This window comes from Sphaerodactylus townsendi, linkage group LG01 (assembly GCF_021028975.2).
Source record: "Sphaerodactylus townsendi isolate TG3544 linkage group LG01, MPM_Stown_v2.3, whole genome shotgun sequence".
In the NCBI taxonomy this organism is placed as follows: domain Eukaryota; kingdom Metazoa; phylum Chordata; class Lepidosauria; order Squamata; family Sphaerodactylidae; genus Sphaerodactylus; species Sphaerodactylus townsendi.
Window position 1 is genome coordinate 127,501,606 of NC_059425.1, and position 21,729 is coordinate 127,523,334.

General features: G+C 38.6%; 1 protein-coding gene across 2 annotated transcripts in view; it reads left to right on the forward strand.

Moving 5' to 3' along the window:
- Positions 1-21,729, forward strand: part of ASCC3 (activating signal cointegrator 1 complex subunit 3) — a 280,545-nt gene that overhangs the window by 136,340 nt on the left and 122,476 nt on the right. For both annotated transcript variants that reach the window (XM_048493913.1, XM_048493903.1), the window contains exon 14: positions 8,837-8,971. In XM_048493913.1, coding sequence (XP_048349870.1) covers positions 8,837-8,971 — 135 coding nt within the window. The remainder of the gene's footprint in view (positions 1-8,836; positions 8,972-21,729) is intronic.

Consider the following 21,729-nt stretch of genomic DNA (forward strand, 5'->3'; position numbering starts at 1 on the left):
CAGCACTTTATGATAATCCTGTAATATGTTCAGAGGTAAGGAGCAAACCATCCTATTTGTGAATGATGTCAAATTAATCAAAATGGTCTTGATAGGAGTCAGGGGGTACCATATGAAGCACTACTGGTGTTAAGTCTGAAGCTGTAAGTGCATACGTGGTCTGAGGTATCATCAGTTCCTTCTCTCTATTGATAAAGAGCCTCCATGTTCCCCTTTTCTCCACCATTGGTTGTGCCTATTGACATTCCATAATTCTTTATATTTTTTAAAAAGTGTAACATGAAATATTATACAACATACTTTAGAACTTCACAAGTTGCCTGTAAGCTAAATGATTTTGCATTATATTTTGGCTGTTCCTCATCAAGTAAGTTTGAAGACTTACTTAGCTCTATTTCAGTCTCAAAATTAGGCAGAAATTGAATAATGAGAATTCAATTCAAGTGGTGTAAACATTTAAATTTTAGCATAAATAGCAGATGACATAAGACATTTGTTTTTGTCCCTTGCACACATGTCTCAGTGTTAATCAGCTTTCATGATTTATTTTAACTTCAAAGCTTGATTCAATTCTGAAGTAAATTTAAAAAGAATGCAGATGAGATATTTGTATACCATATGCTTGCATTCCTTATTGTACTTTCTCTCTTAGATTAATGGAACAATTTCATAGCTAATGAATTGCATTGGTCTCCATCAATAGCTCTTGGAATATGAGGTCCTTAAACCTTTCAATTTTTTCTTGGTGTAGTAGTCGTACTGGAGCTAAAGTAAATGTGACCACAAGAAATCTGAAAATGCAACTACTATAGTTGTTTAAAATGCAACTTACAGATGAGAGGACTATAGCTTGAGGGAAAATGGGTTTTAGTACTTTACCCCTGCTATTTATTACTGATATTAGTTCACCCCCACCTGTTTATTTCTCTCAGGAGAATATATAGGTATCATCCACATCAGCATTCTGGTAATTTGCTTGAGTGAATGAGTCATTAAATGTCTCATTTGTTACCCCCCCGGGGGGGGGACTGCTTTAAGAACAGTGTCTTTACCCATCCTGCCAACGCTTGGGGTGCCTAGCAGTGCAGTGCCAAAATGAAGAGCCCATTCTCTGCATTGGTTAGTGTACTCACAAGGATAAAGTAAAATCTTGCCTGGACTTGCCTTCATTAATATCTGCCTCGCAAATAGCCATCACACCCTTCCTAAAGGAATTAAGAGAACACAATGTCTCTGCCCTGGAAGCTTCTGCTTCCCATCTCCAGCCCTGGACTATTCACTCTGGGAAAACAAAGGATTTGTTAATGTGTTTGCCCCAAGTGTTCCTGCCAGTGTTCTTCTTCTGTCTTGTCTCTCTCTTGTCTTTCTCTAGCGACCACTTCATTTACATTGTCATTGTTATAGAAACTAATATCATCAGTTTCCTTTATCTTCTGGCATTCCCAAGCTTGGCCCATCAAGCTAATGCTTCAACCATTAGATTGACGGCTCAACACTTAAGGTTGATGTCTATTTCTTTTCTTTCCCGAGAAAGGTGGCACTCCTCTGTGTCCTGGGAGATTAAGGGTCACTCTGCATAACCCTGAGGATCCTTTCCCCCCCTAAAATAAGCCCCATCTTCCAGTAGCCAATGTTCAGTATCTCTGGACACCACTCTGTTGATATTGTCCCACAACACGTTCTTTCTTCTGCCAGAGTTAAGTGCATGTCATTCAGCTCTGTTTATCGGTTCATTCCGGTCCAAGATCAGGTGACTATAACCCATTTTCACCCCAGTTCCCTTAATCTATTCCAAACCTATCCGTTCAACGCTATTTATATCCTAGAACTGGGTGTGTGTTCTGCTGCTTTGATTATTGAGTGCTTGTGTCCTCCTATTATCTCTAAATGAAATTGTTAAACTTTATTTGCTGTTCTGTGAATTTCTTGCAAAAGCTGACTTTTGTATACTTAGGAAACAAAGATCTCAAGCTTGCCTGACCTTTTGCTAAGCAGTCTGCTTTCGCTGATTCCCCTACTCTAAAAGGGACAGACTCTTACCACTTCGAATAACACATTAAACAACTTCAGTGAAGGTCTTTGTTCTTGCTGTCTGTGCTGAAAAGGAATGGTCTACCTGTGATTTCTTTTTGTGCAAGTTATCATAATGTTAATTTTCTTCCAGGACTTTAAATCTTGGGAGGAGATTTAAGTAATGCTTTCTCCATCCCCCTATCCATTAGTCTTCGTTTTCGTAGCTTAACATTGTTAGAGCATTTGTTACTGACTTGCCTGTGGGAACATCCAAATAACATTATTTTCTTGAATCGTAGGGTTTGTTTATAGAACAAGATTAGATAGAGGAATTTTATTCTGTAAATGTTCTGACAAGGCATTTAGACTATGACAGTAAAGTGAATGTTTTGCAGGCCAAAGTATTAATGGTCAAACTTCAGTTATGATTGAATAACTGGAAAAAATGTATTATTTTGCAGGTCCATGCCGAAGTATAGTTGTTTCCCCCTTCCCTCTATACAGAACAAAACCCTTGTTCTCTCAAGCATAACTGTGTTAAAAATTCAGATAAATCTCAGAGGAAGCAGGTGGGAATCCTGAGTCTTTATTTGATAAACCATGTGACAGCTGTGCTTCTGGTACCCTTTGTGGTGATTCTGCAAGATTTTGCAAGGTGTTGCTACTCAGGAGGGCTTTTGACTCTGCTACCCAATTTGTAATTGCATGTGCTTATGATTGAATAACTGGAAAAAATATATTATTTTGCAAAGTGGGGGCATCAGGGTATCTGTGAAGATGAATAGAGTTCTCCTCAACTCCATAAACACCCCCTCCCCTCCGTTTGCAATACTGGATCTCAGCTTTGCAAAGGTGAACAGGAGACTGGAAGGAGACTGGGGGCAGGGACAAAGCTGGGTAGAAGCACTTCAAATAAAACTGGTTAGAAGATTAGTTCATTCCATTGTGGTAAATAAGCTCCAAAATCTGTAGGGTATTACTGATATGCAGCAGGCGTAGCAACCAGTAACAAGACAGATGTGTGGTGTGGCTGAAATAGTGCTTACTGTAGTTTAATTCTTTCTTTCAACGGATGTTGAAGCAGTTCTGTAAATCTGGACTGCAAGAGTGAAACTTTATACAGAACTGGATATAAAGATGTCTTGCTTCTTGTTATCAGCTGCTGTTTTATAGAACTGAAATGAAATTGGGTAGTAATTTGTAAGCAGCTTTCTGTGGGAGGTCAAAATGTATGTGACTGGAAGAAAGTTTTCGGCGTCCAGAGGTGGTTAGAGAAGTTCTTGGTTAACAGGATTGTTGGGCCTATCTGATAGTTGTAAAATATTGGATGTTAGAAGGTTCAGAGTGAAGAAAGGCATTGAGGAGATTTGTTAGCAAGATGATCATTCTGTTGAAGAATAAGTAGGTCATGGAGAGATAAATATTCTGCCATCCAAAATTCTGCTTTTTACAGTGAGGTTATTGCAAGGGAACAGATCACTTTTTACTTATGCCACAGTGATAAATTTCATGTTGTCCTTCTGCTATACCGTCCAACCACAGGTTGTTTTACTCATACACATACATGGAGTCATATGCACCCCTCCATATGTACAGAAACCTCCATCTTGGAAGGTGATTATTCCTATCCAAAGCCCTGGGCTTGCAACAGACAAGCTACTAAAATACTATAATGACTAATAATTTATGTGGATTTACTTTCAAACCTGAGTACAGTGATAGTAATTTACCGATAGTTATGCTCTATGGCCTTTGTATTATTAGTATTAGTATTAGTATTAGTATTATTATTTATTAGGCTTGATAAACCAACCAACCCCTGAAGGGCTCTGGGCGGTGTACAATGAGACATAAAACAGATACAATATAAGGTCTCATAAGCATTGTAGAAGCATTGAATGGTAGAAGAGCGCACTGGAGAACTATGTACTGGGAAGGTTTGGTTAAAATAAAAGCAATTGCTAGAAAATTCACAAATCACTTGGAAATCTGTAGTCTGTCACATGGATGATGTTTTTTTTAAAAAAAAAGTGGCTTTAATGACGCTCCCACCTCATGCACAATGCAGTATAGGTAGGCTTATGCCTAGCGGTAATCAAATCCACTAGTGACTTCTGACATATACTAGTTAGCCATTAGTTGAAACTGCAGTTAAAAACTCTTCTCTCTGTAAGAATCGTCATTGTATGGTTCTTCATACCTTTATGCAGTATACTCTAAATAGTAAAAACTGTTTCAGCGACCAATTGTTCTTTTTTTTTCAGATATTCCTCAAATTCCGTAGCGTTAACCTGGAGACATTTGCTTTGTGCTTTGCTTGCATATTTTGTCATTTGAAAGCTTACTTTTTCGGAGAAAAGCTACACAAGCTCTCAGCTCTTGAGACACCAGAGTTAGCTTTGAACTTCAGAGTACAGATCTAATTACACAGCTTGTAGCTGTGGAACCACTTTTCTCTTTTCCAAATTGCTTTTCCCCATGTATTTGCATAATGTAATGCATAGAGGTTAGCCACTGAAATAAAAATTCACTTGACATAGTTAGGACAGGCTAAGTTAACCCTCTGAGGTCTGTGGCGATATTTTATGTAGTCACCGAGTGACTAAAAGGAAAGGATATGTTTTGGGAGTTCTATATCTTGAGGTCTTAAATCAGTGCCATGCGTATGTGTCTTTTTAATCACTTTCATGAAGTAAGAATAAATGAAGTTCACATACTAGTGGTTGTTAAAATTATGTGTGATGTTGAGAATGTGGATAGATAGATTAATATACTCTGGTGCGGCTGCTCTGGTAATCAAACCAAGGCCTATCTAAGGTGTCAAAGTTCAGGCAGATTTGATTATCATCAGCCTGGGCTAGAGATGTTTCTGTAGTGGCTTCCATATTGTGAAATAGCCTTTGTAAATGTGCCGGGAGGTTCTGCGTTACTGGCAGTCGGGCACTCTATCAGGTGAAGTTACTTCTGAGTAGATGGATGATTGCTTTGAGTGTTTATCTCTGACCATATGAATCCTTTCTTAAGTCTTGTTTGGAATGGGTTACAGTGATTTTTAAAGTATATTTTAACTCCTTTTTTTGGAGAAAGATGTGGATAAAAAAATCAGTTTTCTGTTAATGATATATGTTCTAAAGTTGCTGCCAATCAGACAAATGCTTCTGGAGCTGACTTGGGAACTAAGTTTTTTAAGTTCTGGGAGTTATATTCCAAATACCTAAAATTGAAGGTTTCTGTCCATTTTTAGTCATCTTTAGAGATTAATTTCTACATTGAATGAAATATTAATATACTCTGCCTTTTGCCTTTAAAAGGAAGAAAATCAGTTCTTAGCGGCATCCAGGATAAAATTATTTATGTTGTTTTCATACTGTTCTGTAATTTAAAATTTTACCCAAAATGTTAACCTCTGGCACATGCCAGTGTGCTCCTATTCTGAATGAATGCCTTATACCTATTTTGCATCTACTGTTCTTGTTCAGAATTCATTACTAAATTACCCGGAGTTAGGCTTAGTTCTCACAAACAGCAGATGAGGCTATAAAACTGATTCTAGACTGTACTACTTCAGACAATTTATAAGGATGTACATGATAGAAACATTCAAGTTCTGGGGTATCATTTGTGTCTGATATGCTGCTTTTCTATGTATGGGACTTATTTGTTTTGCCTTCTGGGCCATTTCATCATGTGAGAACTCTGCTTCAGTCTGATGTGATCAATTCCAGACACCAATTTGCTACCTCATCTGCATAACTGAAGCTGTTTTGCTCCTATGAAAGTGAGTTGTACATTCTAAGGAATAAATAAGTATGAATATGTTTCTAGTTTGCAAAAGTGAGTGGTTCATTGCGAAAAAAAAGAATCCATTTATTTATTTAAAAGTTTTATGCTGCCAATTTGCAAAAGCATCCTGAAGATAATTTACATAAGAAATTAAAATAACGCAAAATACAATATAAACTATATCACAAAATAACCAGGAGCTGCAAATTAAGTTCAGCCAGAATGTACAAGAAAGACCTAGTATAGATTAAACATTAGTTGAAGTATGTTATGTGCATCTGTACCCTAAAACATTTTGTTAATGAAGTCTCAATATTATTTACCAAGGCAGTGAAAAGTGGGATAAAAAATAATTTATAGTAATGGAAACAGTGATAATACCTTCTAGATATTACTACTATTTGGCATTAATGCAAGAAATCTATTTTGTAAAAGCATTGAAAAATATATTGTCATTTCTAGAGACAACTCCACTAAACTATACCAAGAAATGAGGAAAGGATCAGAGTATTGGTATTAATACATATGAATGGTAAAGGATGGGGCAAGACCAAAGGTTCCCTTAGCAGATTATCTAAAAGAGTATGTAGCCCCTTCAGGTATAGTGTTGGTTTTGAATATGCAGCTGTAAAGATGGCAGTAGCTGCAAACTAGAAAAAAGCAGAGTCAATGTCAGGTAGCATCTAACGTCACTTGGCACACTGGCATATTGTGCCATTAACAAAACTGGCATCATATCAGAGATTTCAAAGGAATAATAATACCTTTCATGAATGCTGGATATTATTTATTGTATTTTGGAACATTCTTCAGTAATAATTGTAATTTGTTCTGTTTTGTTCCCTTGTTGAAATTTTTTCTTGATTGGATATATATATTGTTTTTTTCGTCTACATGTTGATAGTGTTTTTCATAATAAAATGCCCCCCTCCCAAATCAATATGTTGCTAACCAAGGTACCAGATTAGTTCTGAGGGACCATCCCCTCCCCCAAGCTACCATAAGTGAAGAAAGATGAACCATTACAACCACTACAATAAACCATTATATGAGGGAGAATGTGGTCTGTCTGTCTGTCTGTCTGTCTGTCTGTCTGTCTGTCTGTCTGTCTGTCTGTCTGTCACTTACTTACTTACTTACTTACTTACTTACTTACTTACTTACTTACTTACTTACTTACTTACTTACTTACTTACTTACTTACTTACTTGAGTGATTTATATCATTCTCCACTCTTCCATCTTATCCTCATCAAAACTTGTGAGGTGGGTTAAATTTCAGAGTGCTTGGCTGGCCCAAGCAAGATTCCGTAGCAGCATGGGGTATCAAACCTAAGTCTCCCAGACCTGAGGAGGAGGACCTATTGGTGATCCCTGGCCCTAAAGCAATCAGGCTGGCCTCCACAAAAGCCAGGGCTTTTACAGCCCTGGCCCCCACCTGGTGGAACAAGCTTCCAAGGGAGGTCAGGGCCCTGCGGGACCTACAGAGTTTCTGCAGGACCTATAAGACGGACCTGTTACCATTCCATCTGATCTCCCGTGGGCACAAGGGTGGGGAGGGGGAAGGGATGACGCCATCTAATGTTATATGGTTCCTGGTTTTAATTAAGTGATATTAGTTTTATACTGTGTTTTAAAGTTGTATTTTATAGTATGGTGTTTTAAAAGTTGTATTTATATTATGGTTGTTCACCATCCTCAGCCCCTCGGGGAAGGGCGGTCTATAAGCCCAATCAATCAATCAATCAATCAATCAATCAATCAATCAATCAATCAATCAATAAAATTTTAGCCATTGTATTACACTGGCTTTTTAATGTTAAGTGTGATTAAACTTAAGAAGATTCCTGATGGATCAGGCCAGTGATCCATCTAGTCCAGAGTCCTGTCTAACCCAGTTCCCCTGGAGGGTCAACAATAGCGCTTAGGGGCCAAGGCCTTCCCCTGATTTTGCTTTCGGGTGCTGGAATTCAGATGTTGACTGCCTCTGAACATGGAGGTTCCCCTTAGTTACCATAGACCTGTCTTATATAGATCCTTCTATGTCTGTGACCATCACTATGTCTTCTGCCAGCAAACTGCACATTTTAATCATTCACTTCTGAGTAAAGAAGTATTTCCTTTTGTCTGTCCTAAATCCTTTCCTTTTGTCTGTCCTAATTATTTTGTATTTGCATACAGTTTCCATAAATTTGCCTGGGACAGACATTAGACTGACTGACCTGTAATTTGCTGAATCCCTTTGGTATAACAATTATTACTTTCCAGTCTTCTGGTACAGCAGTTGAATTTAGCGATAGGTTACATATATGGATTCATGGATCAACTGTCTTGCATTTTAATTCCTTAAGAACACTTAGGTATATAGCATCAGGACCTGGAGGCTTACTTCAAAAAAATCCCCAGTAGATCTGGAATTTCATCTGTCATTTTAATTTGACTCAGTTCTTCAGATGCCCTTCCTGAAAATAGTGGTTATGGCATGGGTACATGCCCCACACTGTGAACACAGAGACAAAAAATTTGTCCACACATTGAGATCCTGATATGTGCCTGTCTGACTGGCTCTACACATTCATATTTCAATATGAATGAAGGAATTCAGTTTGCCTGTTCTATTATCTGCTTAGAATTTTGAACAGCAAGACAAGGAAGGTTGCACCAGAAGTATGCTCTTTTTTATATACTTTATAATGACTGTAGCTGTATTACACAGTGCAAAAAAAGGTAAGTGTAGCTGTGTACCAATGAAATCAGTTTTTCACTGATTAGTTACAGACTTAGAATGTTAATAAACGCATGTATTTATCCCATCCAAGGATTTTTGCCTCAGCCACTTTGGCAGCAGCACCTCTGTGCAACCTAATCAAAGTGACTGCAGCAAAGTACACTTGCTTTCTGGTTGGTGAACAGGGAAAATCATCTGACTAGGAGGTGAGCACTCAAACTCTGAACTCTATGTAATTTAGTAGGTGTTTTATTGAACCACTTCCCATTCATAACAGACTGATGAAATCTTTTTTGTTGTTTTTAATTTCAAGGTGATGGTTTTTGTTCATGCTCGAAATGCCACTGTCCGGACTGCTATGGCTCTTCGTGAAAAAGCCAAAAATAATGGCCACATTTGCTACTTTTTGCCGTCCCAAGGCCCAGATTATGGACAATGTGAAAAACAAGTAAGTGGCTTGTTTAATTATTCAACAGAGGGTTTCTGTAAAGGGTTTCTGTAAAGGAAAGGGAGGCAATCTTCATCATTAATTATTTGTTTGTTTGTTTATTGAAAGTATTTATACTTCCTTTCTGTAGTCATACTCCAGGTGGCTTACATTTTCCCCTTCATGCTGCAGTCCAGAAACTCCCCTCCCATATGCAGTTTGTGGGGTTTTTTTACAGCCATGATTTTGGGAGGCATTTGTGACTGCTGTAGTATAACCCCACCCTCATTCTGTGTTTCTCCCTCTTTATCATAGCAACTTCCCCCGAAATGTATTTGTCATTTGGAGTTATTGAAAATTGTTATCACTGTGGTGATTAACTTCAGTCAGGGACTCCATATTTGGGGTATGGAGGCTTTGTTACCCTGCAGTTAACTCCTGAAAAGAGATTTTAACACATTTTGTGTTTGCTACAAGTTTCAAATCTATCCCCAATGAAAGCGGAGCAGGGGGACCAACCTGCCCTGGACCTCTGATTGCTGTTATTCTGCCTCCCAGGCTTACTCAGATGTTGACCTGGACTGGTATGCAAGCTGCCTTTTAGCACTTGGACTGAGCAGGTTAAGGCAAATATACTTGCTGTCAACATCAAAATGGAATCATGGTTAACACAATGATGGCCTATTTATTCACCCAACTTGGAATGCTGGCTTGATTGTTTCTTCCCCATTCTCTCACTGTGGGCACAAGTCATCCATCATTAATTTATGTTAGCAGAATAAAATCTAATACTTGATGACGATATTCCAACAAGGGATTTGAAGGTATTCACTATTTCTTTTTGTTGGTACTTCATGACATGCCACGCTAATTAAAACCCATCTGTTAAGAAACATTTACACATTACTAAAACATTAATATTATTTTCCTTAAGTGACAGTTTGTTACTAAAACCCATAGGTTGCACTCTCATTAGTGATAATTAATGGAGCTATTCCACTGCCCTGTGAGACGCAAGAACAAAAAAGATGTTTTCATCTGATGTTTGCAGGAAAGATTCATTTGTAGTTCCTATCAAAATTATAGCTCAGTTATGCAAAACATTTATCATAACAGAACCTATGCACAGCACAGCATATCAAATACTTGGTTCAGAAATAACCTTGTTAAAAGTTCATCAGCTTACTGTTTTTAACAGCTTCTTCATTTTTCTCCCCCTCTGAAATTTGTACTTTAAATTCTAACCCTCTATAGGTTGCATCTTTGTAATGATTTCTTCTGCTTCCTGCTTATTTAAAATGCTGTATGTGTGCGTGAGTAAGAAGAAAAAAAGGAATTCATTTGGTTATGGAAAAAGATACAATACCTTTTGGGGGGGCTTATAACAAAACTCTGTATTTATTTAAAAACTTTAGGGTGCTACAAAATACAGAACTGTTGAATTTGCTAAAGGGAATGAATGACTCCAAAGAATGTACACATAGAAGATCCATGTACAGGAGTTATTACAAGCTGTTTCCAGTCCTATGTTTGTCATGTTGACAAAAGAACATTTCTTGAGCTGGAGATAGAGAAATTATCCTATAGAGGTTATCGTAAAAGAGTGGGTAATGGAATAGTCTTACCTGTGATTATATTTCACCTTCATTATTCCATGGTCAGATGGAGATTTTAAGCATTTACAGGAAGCATCTGTCCTTGGCTTCCTGGTAGTTATAGAAACTAATATGTAAAAGCCTGTGATGTATAAAAATAAAAAAATTCACAGAGGATAAAGCTCACTTGGTGACCATGATTCATCCCCTTTCCCTTGCCCCTCTCACAGTTCAGCATTTACCTAGTTCTTCTGATTACTCTCCATTGTTCTCTCGGTATATTGACAAGTTAGAGTCCTAGGTGAAATATTATCTCTTTATGGCTTGTGCCCATCCAAAGAGCTGCTCAAAATGGCAGAGAGCTTCTTTCTGAGGTAAATAACTTCTGCCTTTCTTGTCTCACCTTGGGATGACCATACTGCCTCTTCCTGTCCCAAAAGAAGAATTTTCATTCTAACAATTGGGCTGTTTCCTTCTCTTTTTGGATTTACTAGCAGAATGTGGGGTGGGAAACCATTGTCAACTTTTCTGTTGCTAGGTATAGGTATTGGGAGGACTGGAAAACACTCAGTGCAAGAGAGAGAGAGGGCCAGGCAAGCAACAAACAACTTGTAATCCATCTTGGGGGCTATAGACAGCGGATGTCACACTAGCATTGTCATGAAGGAGCTAAGTTGGAAGAGGAGCCCAGGACACCCACTGCCTCAGCGGCTTAAGGCCCCCAACTCGGTCTCCCAAGGTTGAGTTCCTGGCCAGGGAAAAACTTGGGAAGGCCAAAACCAGGCAGCCTAAAGGGCCCTCTCTCCAGTGGTCTCCAAGAGCTCCAGAACCCCCGTCAGAGGAGAACACAGGCCCAACTGGAGCAAGGGGAGCTTCCATCCCAAATCCTCATCTGTTGTGTGCCAGTCTGCTATGATCCTCCATGCCTTGGATGGTCTGGAGGGGTTTTGCCCAGGCGCCACCCACTTCCCAGTGCAGGGAAGAGACTGCTTGGCAGCCCTACCACTACTGCAGCCTGGATGGACAACCTTCAGGTGGAAGTCCCACCAACCCCCACATCCGCAGGGCTTCTGCCTGCTACTGCATCCCCACCAGTCTGAGGTACCCTCGGAAGAGGCCTGGCTGCCTTTCCCTGCTCCAAAACTTGTTTTTTTAGGGACCATCATTACCAAATACAAGAAGAAAAAGTGCCCCCTGTATGCGGCCTTTATTGATCTTCGGGGTGCCTTTTATTCTGTAAACAGAGAGCTCCTTTGGAAGAAATTAATTAAATTGGGGATCGAGCCCAGAATGTTGTTAGGGACCCAGTTAGGGACCCAGGGATCGGATGCTGCCAAACCCCCAAACTTCTGGAAGGCTACCACCGAATCTAGGAACAGCTTCACCCCACAGTACTATTAATGTAGTCACCACTGGAAGCATGCCACGTGTCCAGGGTGCCGAGTGCTGCGGGTGCCCCTGCCAAAGCACTGGAGCTGCCTCATTGCCCTGCCACCACTATTGCCACTGCTGCCAGGAACCACCACAAAAGCAGTCAAAGCTCTGACTGCAGGTGTCCCCACAGGTGAAGCAGAAATAGCCGAAGGAAGGAGGGTATGGGGGAAGCCAAAATTAAAAGTGCAGGTTGTCTTTTATCAGGTTCTTTAAAATCCTGTAGACCAGAGATGTCAAGCATGAGGCTGGGGTGGGTGGGCACATCTTGTCCCTTGAGGGTGCTTATCAGGCCAGCAAGATCAGTTTTCTCATGGACCTGATAAGCCCGCTCAAGGCAGCCACCCCACCCAGCTGTGGACTTGTCAGTCCAGCCCCCCCCCCCCTTGTGCCATTCTAGAGCCAGGGAGGCACCTGACCCATTCAACCCCCTGAAGCCCAACCATGTCAAATTTATGTCATATCTGGCCCTTGTAACAAATGATACTCTTGCAGTAGATCTTCCTTTTGTCAAAATATTATCCATGTTAATATGAAAGCTGTAGATTTGAAAGTCTCCATATTCACTATTGTCATTGCTAGCATGATGACAAAATTAAATCTGCTTTGAAAGGTTCTTAGAAGGTTATGGTGGGAAGCAGTTTTGAGAATGCAATTTAAATGTTGGTTGTTAATAGTGAAGACAAAAGATGCATACTTCTGTTGATGCTTACAACATGTTGTATTTTCTGATCTTCATCACCAGGACAAAAGGGTCCAGTGAGCAAGGTCTATTTTTTAAATAAAAAATCACTATAATCACCTTACTCCCCTACATTATTTGACTATTTGTCTTTGCTATTCTCTGAGATCTATATTGATTGTTTAGCTCACACATTTCACTGTTTAGCTACATTTACATAGGTTGTTGTGTCTGTTAGTAATCCACAATGCATCAAAGCAAGACATAAACTTAAACTATAGCCTATTAGGTTAATTTGGTAGTCTGTTCTGATAAGTGACTAAGGGCTCCCTGCTCAGTGGAGTCTTCCTCTGATGAAAGATTCCTTACATATTTCTATTGACTTACATGTTGAATGGCTGAATGAGTTTTATCATCTGTTTGATTATGCTGCTGTGAATTTGGAATTTCCACAGTCTTTTCAGCTACATCTATTCAGCCTTCTAGAACAATATATTCCGAATAATCTCAGTAAAACATCCCCCTATTTAACATGAGTAGAACTGTAGTCCCAACATGCATTACAATGTGGATTATTTTGTCATTTGTCAAGCTGGTTTCTCTAATATGTGTAAAAGGGAGGTGGTGGTAATGCTTTCCTTGGTTTTGATTCCTATGATTCATATCCATCCAGAGAGAATCAATAGTTGAGTCCAGAGAGTCAAAAGTAGAGCAGAATGCTATGTATATGTTTGTTTATATTTGTAGGATATCCCTCAAGAGGTTTTTAGAGCAGATTACTAAAGTAAAGCAGGATACTGTTTCATTAAATTTGATACTTTGTTCAAATCACCAATAATTTTCTGATTTAGCACTGAATATCAGTGATCCAACAACAAATCTGAAAATTGCCAACTGAACACTTTTCGTGACATAATTTATGAATGTTTCCATTAAGAGAATTTGGTGGCTCTTATATCTTGTTGAAATGTACTAGAGGAGGTAACTCCTAAAATACATTGGAATAAAGTTGTCTGTACATGTGTCGTCGTGCTCACAGAGACTGAAGGTACAGTCCTAGTTCTCGAGCGAAAGATGAAATCACCAAAATGCATTCTGGGCAAACCCTTCTTGTCAAACTGTCACAGATCAGACTGATTGATCCTTTGTTAACACCTTAGGTTTACTAGCTTTAATAGTGCAAATCTGGGACAATCAATCTATGGAACCGCATTACTCCACACTGCCCACGGAAGATAATTCGGTCCTCTGTTAAAAACCTCCTGGTAGTCCTTGGCCCCTGGGACATGCAATTAACCTTGGCCAGAGCAAGGGCTTTTTTGACCTTGGCTCCAGCCTGGTGGAACTCTCTTTCAGCTGACAACAGGGCCCTGTGGGATCTTAAACAGTTCCTTAGGGCTTGTAAGAAGGAGATGTTCCACTGGGCCTTTCGGTGAGGCCACTCATGCATCCCATAATGATCATTACCAATCTCCCTATAACAAATAATATGCTGCTTTAGCTTTTTCCCTCCCTTAACCTTGTCCATACTTTGATAGTTTTAATGAAGTTTATTTGCAAGTTGGGCTGGGAGAGTTTTATAGGCTTGAATAATGTCATCTTGGGATTTTTAAGGATAAGTGTGTTTAATGAAATTAGGGCTAGTGAATTTTAACGTATTAATGACCTGTTTGTGTGCCACCCTGGGCCAGTCCTTGGTTAGGGAGGGCAGGATAGAAATGTAATAAAATAAATGAAATTGATGGAGGAGGAAAGGTGAATCCAGGACTATCCAACCCTTGACAGCGGGACCTGTTAACAGAGTATCACATTTCTGCTGCCACTTATAAGATAAATGCATTTGGCATTTGCATGTCCTGTTAATAGTCTGGAAGTAGAAACTGGTTCCTGTACCTGCATTTCAGTTATTGGGTCTCCACTGCCATTTTTCACAACTAAGATAGAAGGTATACCAAAAATCTAACATGGCACTTAAAGCTAGACAATTCTCTTTATTTTCAATTCTTACAACTCCCAAGGGCAGTTTACTATAAAAATGAACAGGAACAATCTACAAAACCTCATCTGCAGAAAGTTAGCTAATGCATTATTATTAACATTATTTAGTTTTTTTTCCTGTGTGTGTACATATGTATGCATGTACAGTGCTCACATATCCAATGTCAGTTAAGTTCATGCATTAGTACAAATTCTATCAAAGTTTTGGACACAGAAAATCAGCTTCACCTTAGAAACTAGTATTAATATAGCTCTATAAAATATGAGGATGTTACAGTATATATATTTAATTTTGAGTACTGAGAGCCACCTTGTGGATTTTTTGTTACTGCACATTGTCTGTGATTCAGTGTTTTCAGACTATACAAACCAGAGTGCTGCTGTTTTGGACTATTTTACATTTATAGTGGAAACATGTTAGCTACATTTTTAGTGTTTTGCAAGATATTTTCTGTTCACAGCACCTTTCATAAGGTCTTTTCCTTTGTGTGCTCATCTTGTGATGAAGTGAGTGAATGTGCTGGAAACTGAATTGTTTCCATAAGAATAATCTCATCTGTGCTTTGGTTTGACTGGGGATTAGTGATAACAAAACAATGAGGAACCTATTTTTTTTTATTGGCTGTGGGGGAGGGGGGGTTGTACATACATATAATTTAGTGTTTTAATGTATTTAATATACACAAATTTTAGCTGCTATCTAGATTTATTTTATGGATATTGTTTATTTTAATAGACTAAATTTTGTTCCATTTTTATATGTTCAAAGCTACCCTGCGCATGCAGGGAGAATAGGAAATGGCTGAATAAATAAATAAATAAAACTCTTACATATATAATAGCAATATATGACAATTCCATTCTGTTCTAAAGCAAAAACAATTGGTGTGTATGTGTATATTATAAATTCCATGCCCCTTATGCCACTTTGTAGGTAAGCTATATTTAGATTTGTTTGTTTGCTTTTGCAAGCAAGCACAGTGAGAGAACAGTTTGTTCAAAGTATACAATAAGACATATCTAGAGAAGAAGGGGATTTGCGTACCTTAAAAATATAGTTTGTACAATTATTCTTTCTTATATATACTAGTAATTGAACTCATTGGATATAAATGCTGCCAGTATTTCAGCCTAGTAGGATCTGATCTCTGCTCAGACAACATATATCAATTCTCTAGATAAATAAATACGACATTTGTGGATTTATCCCTTTGAGGTAAACTAATAAGTAACTTAAACCCAAGTACACCTGCCTTAATAGTTCACTAAATAGAAATAGTATCAATTGTCTGTGCTCTGAAATGGCCTCTTTTGCCACCTTCTGTATGTTGTTCCACAAAAACCTGCAGTTGCATATTTGATTTCATTTTTCTTCACAAAGAATTTCTGTAGCTAGATACTGCAGCAGTAGTGTCAATAGTAAAACTAATCTGTCTTGTTCCATTTGCCATTTTCTTTCCAAACTGTCTGAAAAATATATTTTGTGTGTCATGTACTGCAGAGCTGGGTGAAAGAACAGTTGAATATTATGCATAGTTTGAGTGCTTAACATTAAATGTGCTTCTTCAAAATTTTCTGTTCTGATAACTTTTCAAAATAGGAAAGGGGGGGGTTCACAGTGTTTCGCAAATAATACTGCTACTATTTCTAAATATTACTCAGAGAGTTTACAAGCTGTCATGCAATAATGGTGCAATAATGTAGTGAAATTGGGGGAGGCGCTACGTGGAAACCTTGAGCTGAGAGATTCCTCATGGGTCATCTAGTTCAACCTCCTGCACAACAGTGGAAATTCATTATCATTGTCATGATAAAATTTTACCATTTTAATTTTATATATTTATTAAAAGTATATATACCTATCTACCTTTTTCTATAACCTTATCCGGTGTGGCTTATACAATAAGTATAATAATATAATAGCAATAAAACCCAATACAATGCAATCACACCCTACTATAAAAAAATATACCAATGAAAATGTAGATATTAAACGCTGTAATGAATAGAAAATATCATATTTCTCACTTTCTTAGCGGAATTATACAATGAAATAATTAATAAAATATAGATTTAGAACGTTATAATCAACTGGTAATTTACGTTTGGAGGCTACTCAAGGAATTCTTTGATGTGCCTTTGTCTATATATTTTATTTACTTTGTGTACATTCACTTTTTTTCTGCACTGGGAACTCAGAATGGCGTATAACTTTCTCCTTTATTCTATTTTATATTCACAACTCTGTGAGGTAGGTTAGTCTAAGAGTGAGCAACTTGCCACAAGGCCATCCAGCAAACTTCCATGACAGAGTGTACTTCTTTCATTACCACAAGGTAAATTTTCCTCCTGAAATGTTATCACTAATTGTCAGACCCTATTACTTCTCATAGCTACGTTTTTAACAAGAACTTTTCCTGTCAGAACTTTGATAACGTCAGGTAGTTGAGCCTTCATGGTCAGCTATACGTATATGTCAACCTAAACTCTGGGAGAAACCTGGAGTCTGCTGATTTATATGCTGACATATTTACCTTCACCTATCCAATGACCTAGCACCCTTTTTTAGAATGTAAGATAAATAACATCCTCTGTGAGCCTATGTATCTTAGTTTGCGTTAGAGCTTTAAAGAAAGCTATTCTTGGTTATTTAAATTTGGTATGCAAAGTAACAACCATTCTTGCCCAATCAATAAAGTACAGCAATAGTGTTAAGTTATTCTTTTCATATTCTTTTCATAGAGTATGATACAAATAATCTATTTCCAGGCCTCTTTATATTCCCTCTATTAGAAGAAGCCTTTAGAGGTTCTGTAAGTGATATATGTTATATGAAAAACAAACAGTAAATTTAAAAGATCTTTCATGGAATGTTGTCACATTCTTTTTTTTTGTGAGCTTCTGAGCACAAAAGATGGGAAGCAGTGTTCTAAATACACCATATAATGTAGAAGTCACTTTAACAGATGATACAGATCAATGCTAAAGCCAATCCCATGTAATAATTAATGAAATTTTGTGTTGGTTGTGACTCATGTAGCTTTCTCACCTCGATTTTTACATTTGTTTCATTTGGAAGACTTTGTGGGGCTACAGGGATTCTGGCTATTTGGAACCCTCTGCCAACTAACACTGCAGATGGGGTAGGGTTTTATTGTTCAAGTTCATTACTAACTGAGCAAACAGGAGATTAGCATATTAAAAAATTACCAGTGTATGTTGTTGTTCCCTAGTCTTTATGCCTACCAAGCTTTTGTTTGTGTCTCTGTGCTGCTGTATTCTGAGGAGATACTGGATTTGGTGATTTGGGTGTAGGTTAAAATTCAGAAATGGAAATTTAATTTGGATCCTCTAATTTTCAATGGGGAAGTGTGGCATAGCTCAATCTAATCTTGGAGGCTAAGTAGGATCAGTATTTGACAGGGTGACCACAAAGGAAGACACCGCTGAGGAAGGCAGTGCACCTCTGCTTCTCACTTGCTTTGAAAGCCCCTTGCTGGGGTTACCATAAGTCGGTTGCGATTTGACTGCACTTTACACATGCAGTTGTCAATTATATCTGTGGAGTTTCAATATAACACTTATAACCACTTTATTTGTGCAAGGCCGAATAAATATAATCCAAAAATCTGTAGTTAAGATTTAAAGCTAAAGCAGAGGACTTGACCTGGGGCGTACAGACTGCCGCGGTGGTTAAGAAAGCCCAGCAAAGACTGTACTTTCTGAGACTTTTAAGGAAGCAACAACTAGATGGAAAACTTCTGGTGTCCTTTTACCGCTGTGCTATAGAGAGTGTCCTAACCTACTGCATCTGTGTATGGTTCTCCAGTTGCACAGTGGCGAATAGGAAGGCGCTCCAAAGGGTGATCACTACTGCACAAAGGATTATCGGCTGCCCTCTTCCCTCCTTGGAAGGAGAATCCTATATCATTCCGAAGCCCTAAATAAAGCCTGTAAAATATTCTGAGGGACCCGTCTCAATCCAGCACACTCTCTTTTTTAAACTGTGTTACCATCTGGCAGGCGCATACAGAGGCCCTCAGAATCTAGGGACATCAAAGAGGCTTAGAGACAGCTTCTACTCTAGAGCTGTGGCTATGCTAAACTCCGCTGCTTCATATTGATGTATTTGGGGCTGTGTAGGGATGGGTGGAGGAAGGGGAAAGTGAGGATGATGTATGAGTCTGAAATTGTGTGCATCGAGGAATGCTGCTGTAAATTTCGTTGTGCGTGCACAATGACAATAAAATGCTTTTGCTTATGCTTATGCTTATAGTAATGTTGACAAACTGGCTGTATGGGACAGCTATAAATCAAGAAAGTAGTAAGTGTCTCAGTGGCATTCTTTAAACTGTTACAGAATCACTTCTCTTGGGCCAAACTCTAAAATAGTCCCAAGTTACAACCAACAGTCACTTAATGTTTTAAATCTCAGTGTTTGCGTATGAATGTTTAATTTTACTACATTGCTGAGTGTCAGGAAGGAATATTGTTCTGTAGCTTTTTATTAGTTCAACCTACGTGTGAAATTTAGTGGTCTTTTCAGTTTTGTATTCTTTAGAGCTGATCCTGAGAGTAGTATCCTGAAAATAATCTTGATTTATCATTATTTTGCTTCCAAAAGTATGACATATTCATGTTTTACAAACTGCTGCTAAAGGAAATAAGAAATTGAGACCAAGCTATAAATTGAAAATAGGGTTTAGCTCTACTAAGTTCTTTAGCAGAAATATTTCTCTTTTGCTTTTGAAATCTAGACTTGAAATATTTATTTTGGAAAATAGGAATCTTCTGTTTCCCATAACTTCAGGAAAGTGGAGAGTTCTGTTTTATAGTGGTAGATCACATATTTGTAAGTTTAACCAAGCATTCTCAAGACAAATGACTTCTTTGGGACCGGGTATCACTTCTGTGTTTGAACAGAATACAGATTTTTGAAAGGCTGATACAACATTTCTCCTCTGGTACATAAGAGTATCTGTTCTTAAACATGCATTGTTGAAGTAGTCTCGTGCACTTACAGGTTCACAAATTGCTGTGTAAGAAATTGCCCCTGTGTTTGTAGTTGTGATCTTTTGAGATGAAATTAGAGACTCCCCTTCTCTCAAAGCAAAGTTGTACAATAAGCAATGTCTGATCTGCAGTTGTGAACCCATTTCTTTTGAAGTCTTAGCCAAGGGCAATGTTGTTTTGTAAACTTTAAATTCCCCTAGCTGTTTTTGGCTGGAAAGGGATGGAGGGGGGAAGATAACAAGCAATACATTTTATTCATCATTAACGCTTCTGGATTACAGTGACTTTTTACGTTATCTTGACAAGCCATGGTTAAGAAAGCTGATTTAAAAAACCCTGATTTGCAGTTGACCAGCACAAAAATCCATGACTAGAGCTAACTAAGGTTTGGCGCACAGTCAAATTAATACCACAATTGGTCCATCAATCTTCCTTCATAAGCTCCTTCACTGTGGGGATGAGAGTGAATTTTGAACCTTCAGAAGCTCTTTCTAGAATTCCTTTTGCTGTGGGGGATCACAAAGGTCCATGGCCTGACGTCTAATGTAGATGAACAGAGAACTCCATAATGAGCTAAGGAAGAAAAAAGAAGTGTTCAAGAAATGGAGGGAAGGACATATCTCTAAAAAAAGTGTCTGTGAGTTGCCAGGCATTGTAGATCAGCCCTCCAAGAGGTCAAAGCTCAGAGTGAGTTGAGGCTTCCAGGGAGTCTCACTACAACAAGAGAAATTTCTTCACTTATATAGGGAGCAAACACAAGAGGCAATAGACGCACCACTGTTTGGTGAAAATAGAAAAACTGACAGAGGGCAGAGAGAAATGATTTTTTTTGTCTGTTTGTTCCCTGAAGAAGAAAGTAGGCTCATCTGGAGATGGTAGTAGGCTAGGTCCAACGTGCACTGCTAATTAACATGGACAGAGAGGCTGCTGAAAAGCACCTGGTTTCATTGGATAAGCACAGATCTCGCTGGGTACATGTGGTAGATGGTATGCATCTGAAAGTGCTTAAATAATTTTCTAGAGAGCTTTCAGAGCCTTTGTCCATCATCTTCAAGGGCTCCTACAGGATGAGAGATGTATCACAAAATTGGAGGTGGACAAATATTATCCCAATCTCCAAAAGGGAGGAGGGATGACCCAGGAAACTATGTCATTCAGTGTGACCTCTGTCCCAGGAAGGATACTGAAGCAAATTTTAAAGGGGTCAGTCAGTGAGCATCTGAAGTACAACTTCTTGATTCAGGGAAGTCAGGATGGATTTGTCCCCAGCAGGTTTTACCAGACTAACCTAATTTCTTTCTTTGATCAAGTGTTGAGCTTACTGGATCATAGTAGTGCTGTTAGTGTTGTTTTCATTGATTTCAATAAAGCTTTTGACATGGTTCCCTAAGATATTTTGATAGGTAAATTGGAGGAGTGTGAACTAGACCCCAGAATAGTTAAGTGGATAGAGAACTGGTTGGAGAATCATACCCAAAAAGTGGTTTTCAATTTCTTTTGATCTGATTGGAGGGAGGTGTCCAGTGAGGTTCTGGACCCAGTACTTTTCAATATTTTTATGAATAATTTGGATGAGGGGGTGGAGGAACTACTCATTAAATTTGCAAATGACTCCAAATTGGGAGGAGTGGAGAACACCCTGGAAGATAGAGATAGAATTCAATAAGATATAAACACATTGGAAAATTGGTCAGATATGATGCAATTCAACAAGTGTAACAAGTTCTACATCTGGGTAACAAAAATAAAAAATAGGCACACTGAATGGGGGATACATTTCTGGGTAACAGTGTGTAAGACCAAGATAACAACATAAGAACAAGCCAGCTGGATCAGACCAGAGTCCATCTAGTCCAGCTCTCTGCTACTCGCAGTGGCCCACCAGGTGCCTTTGGGAGCTCACATGCGAGATGTGAAAGCAATGGCCTTCTGCGGCTGTTGCTCCCAATCACCTGGTCTGTTAAGGCATTTGCAATCTCAGATCAAGGAGGATCAAGATTGGTATCCATAAATCGACTTCTCCTCCATAAATCTGTCCAAGCCCCTTTTAAAGCTAACCA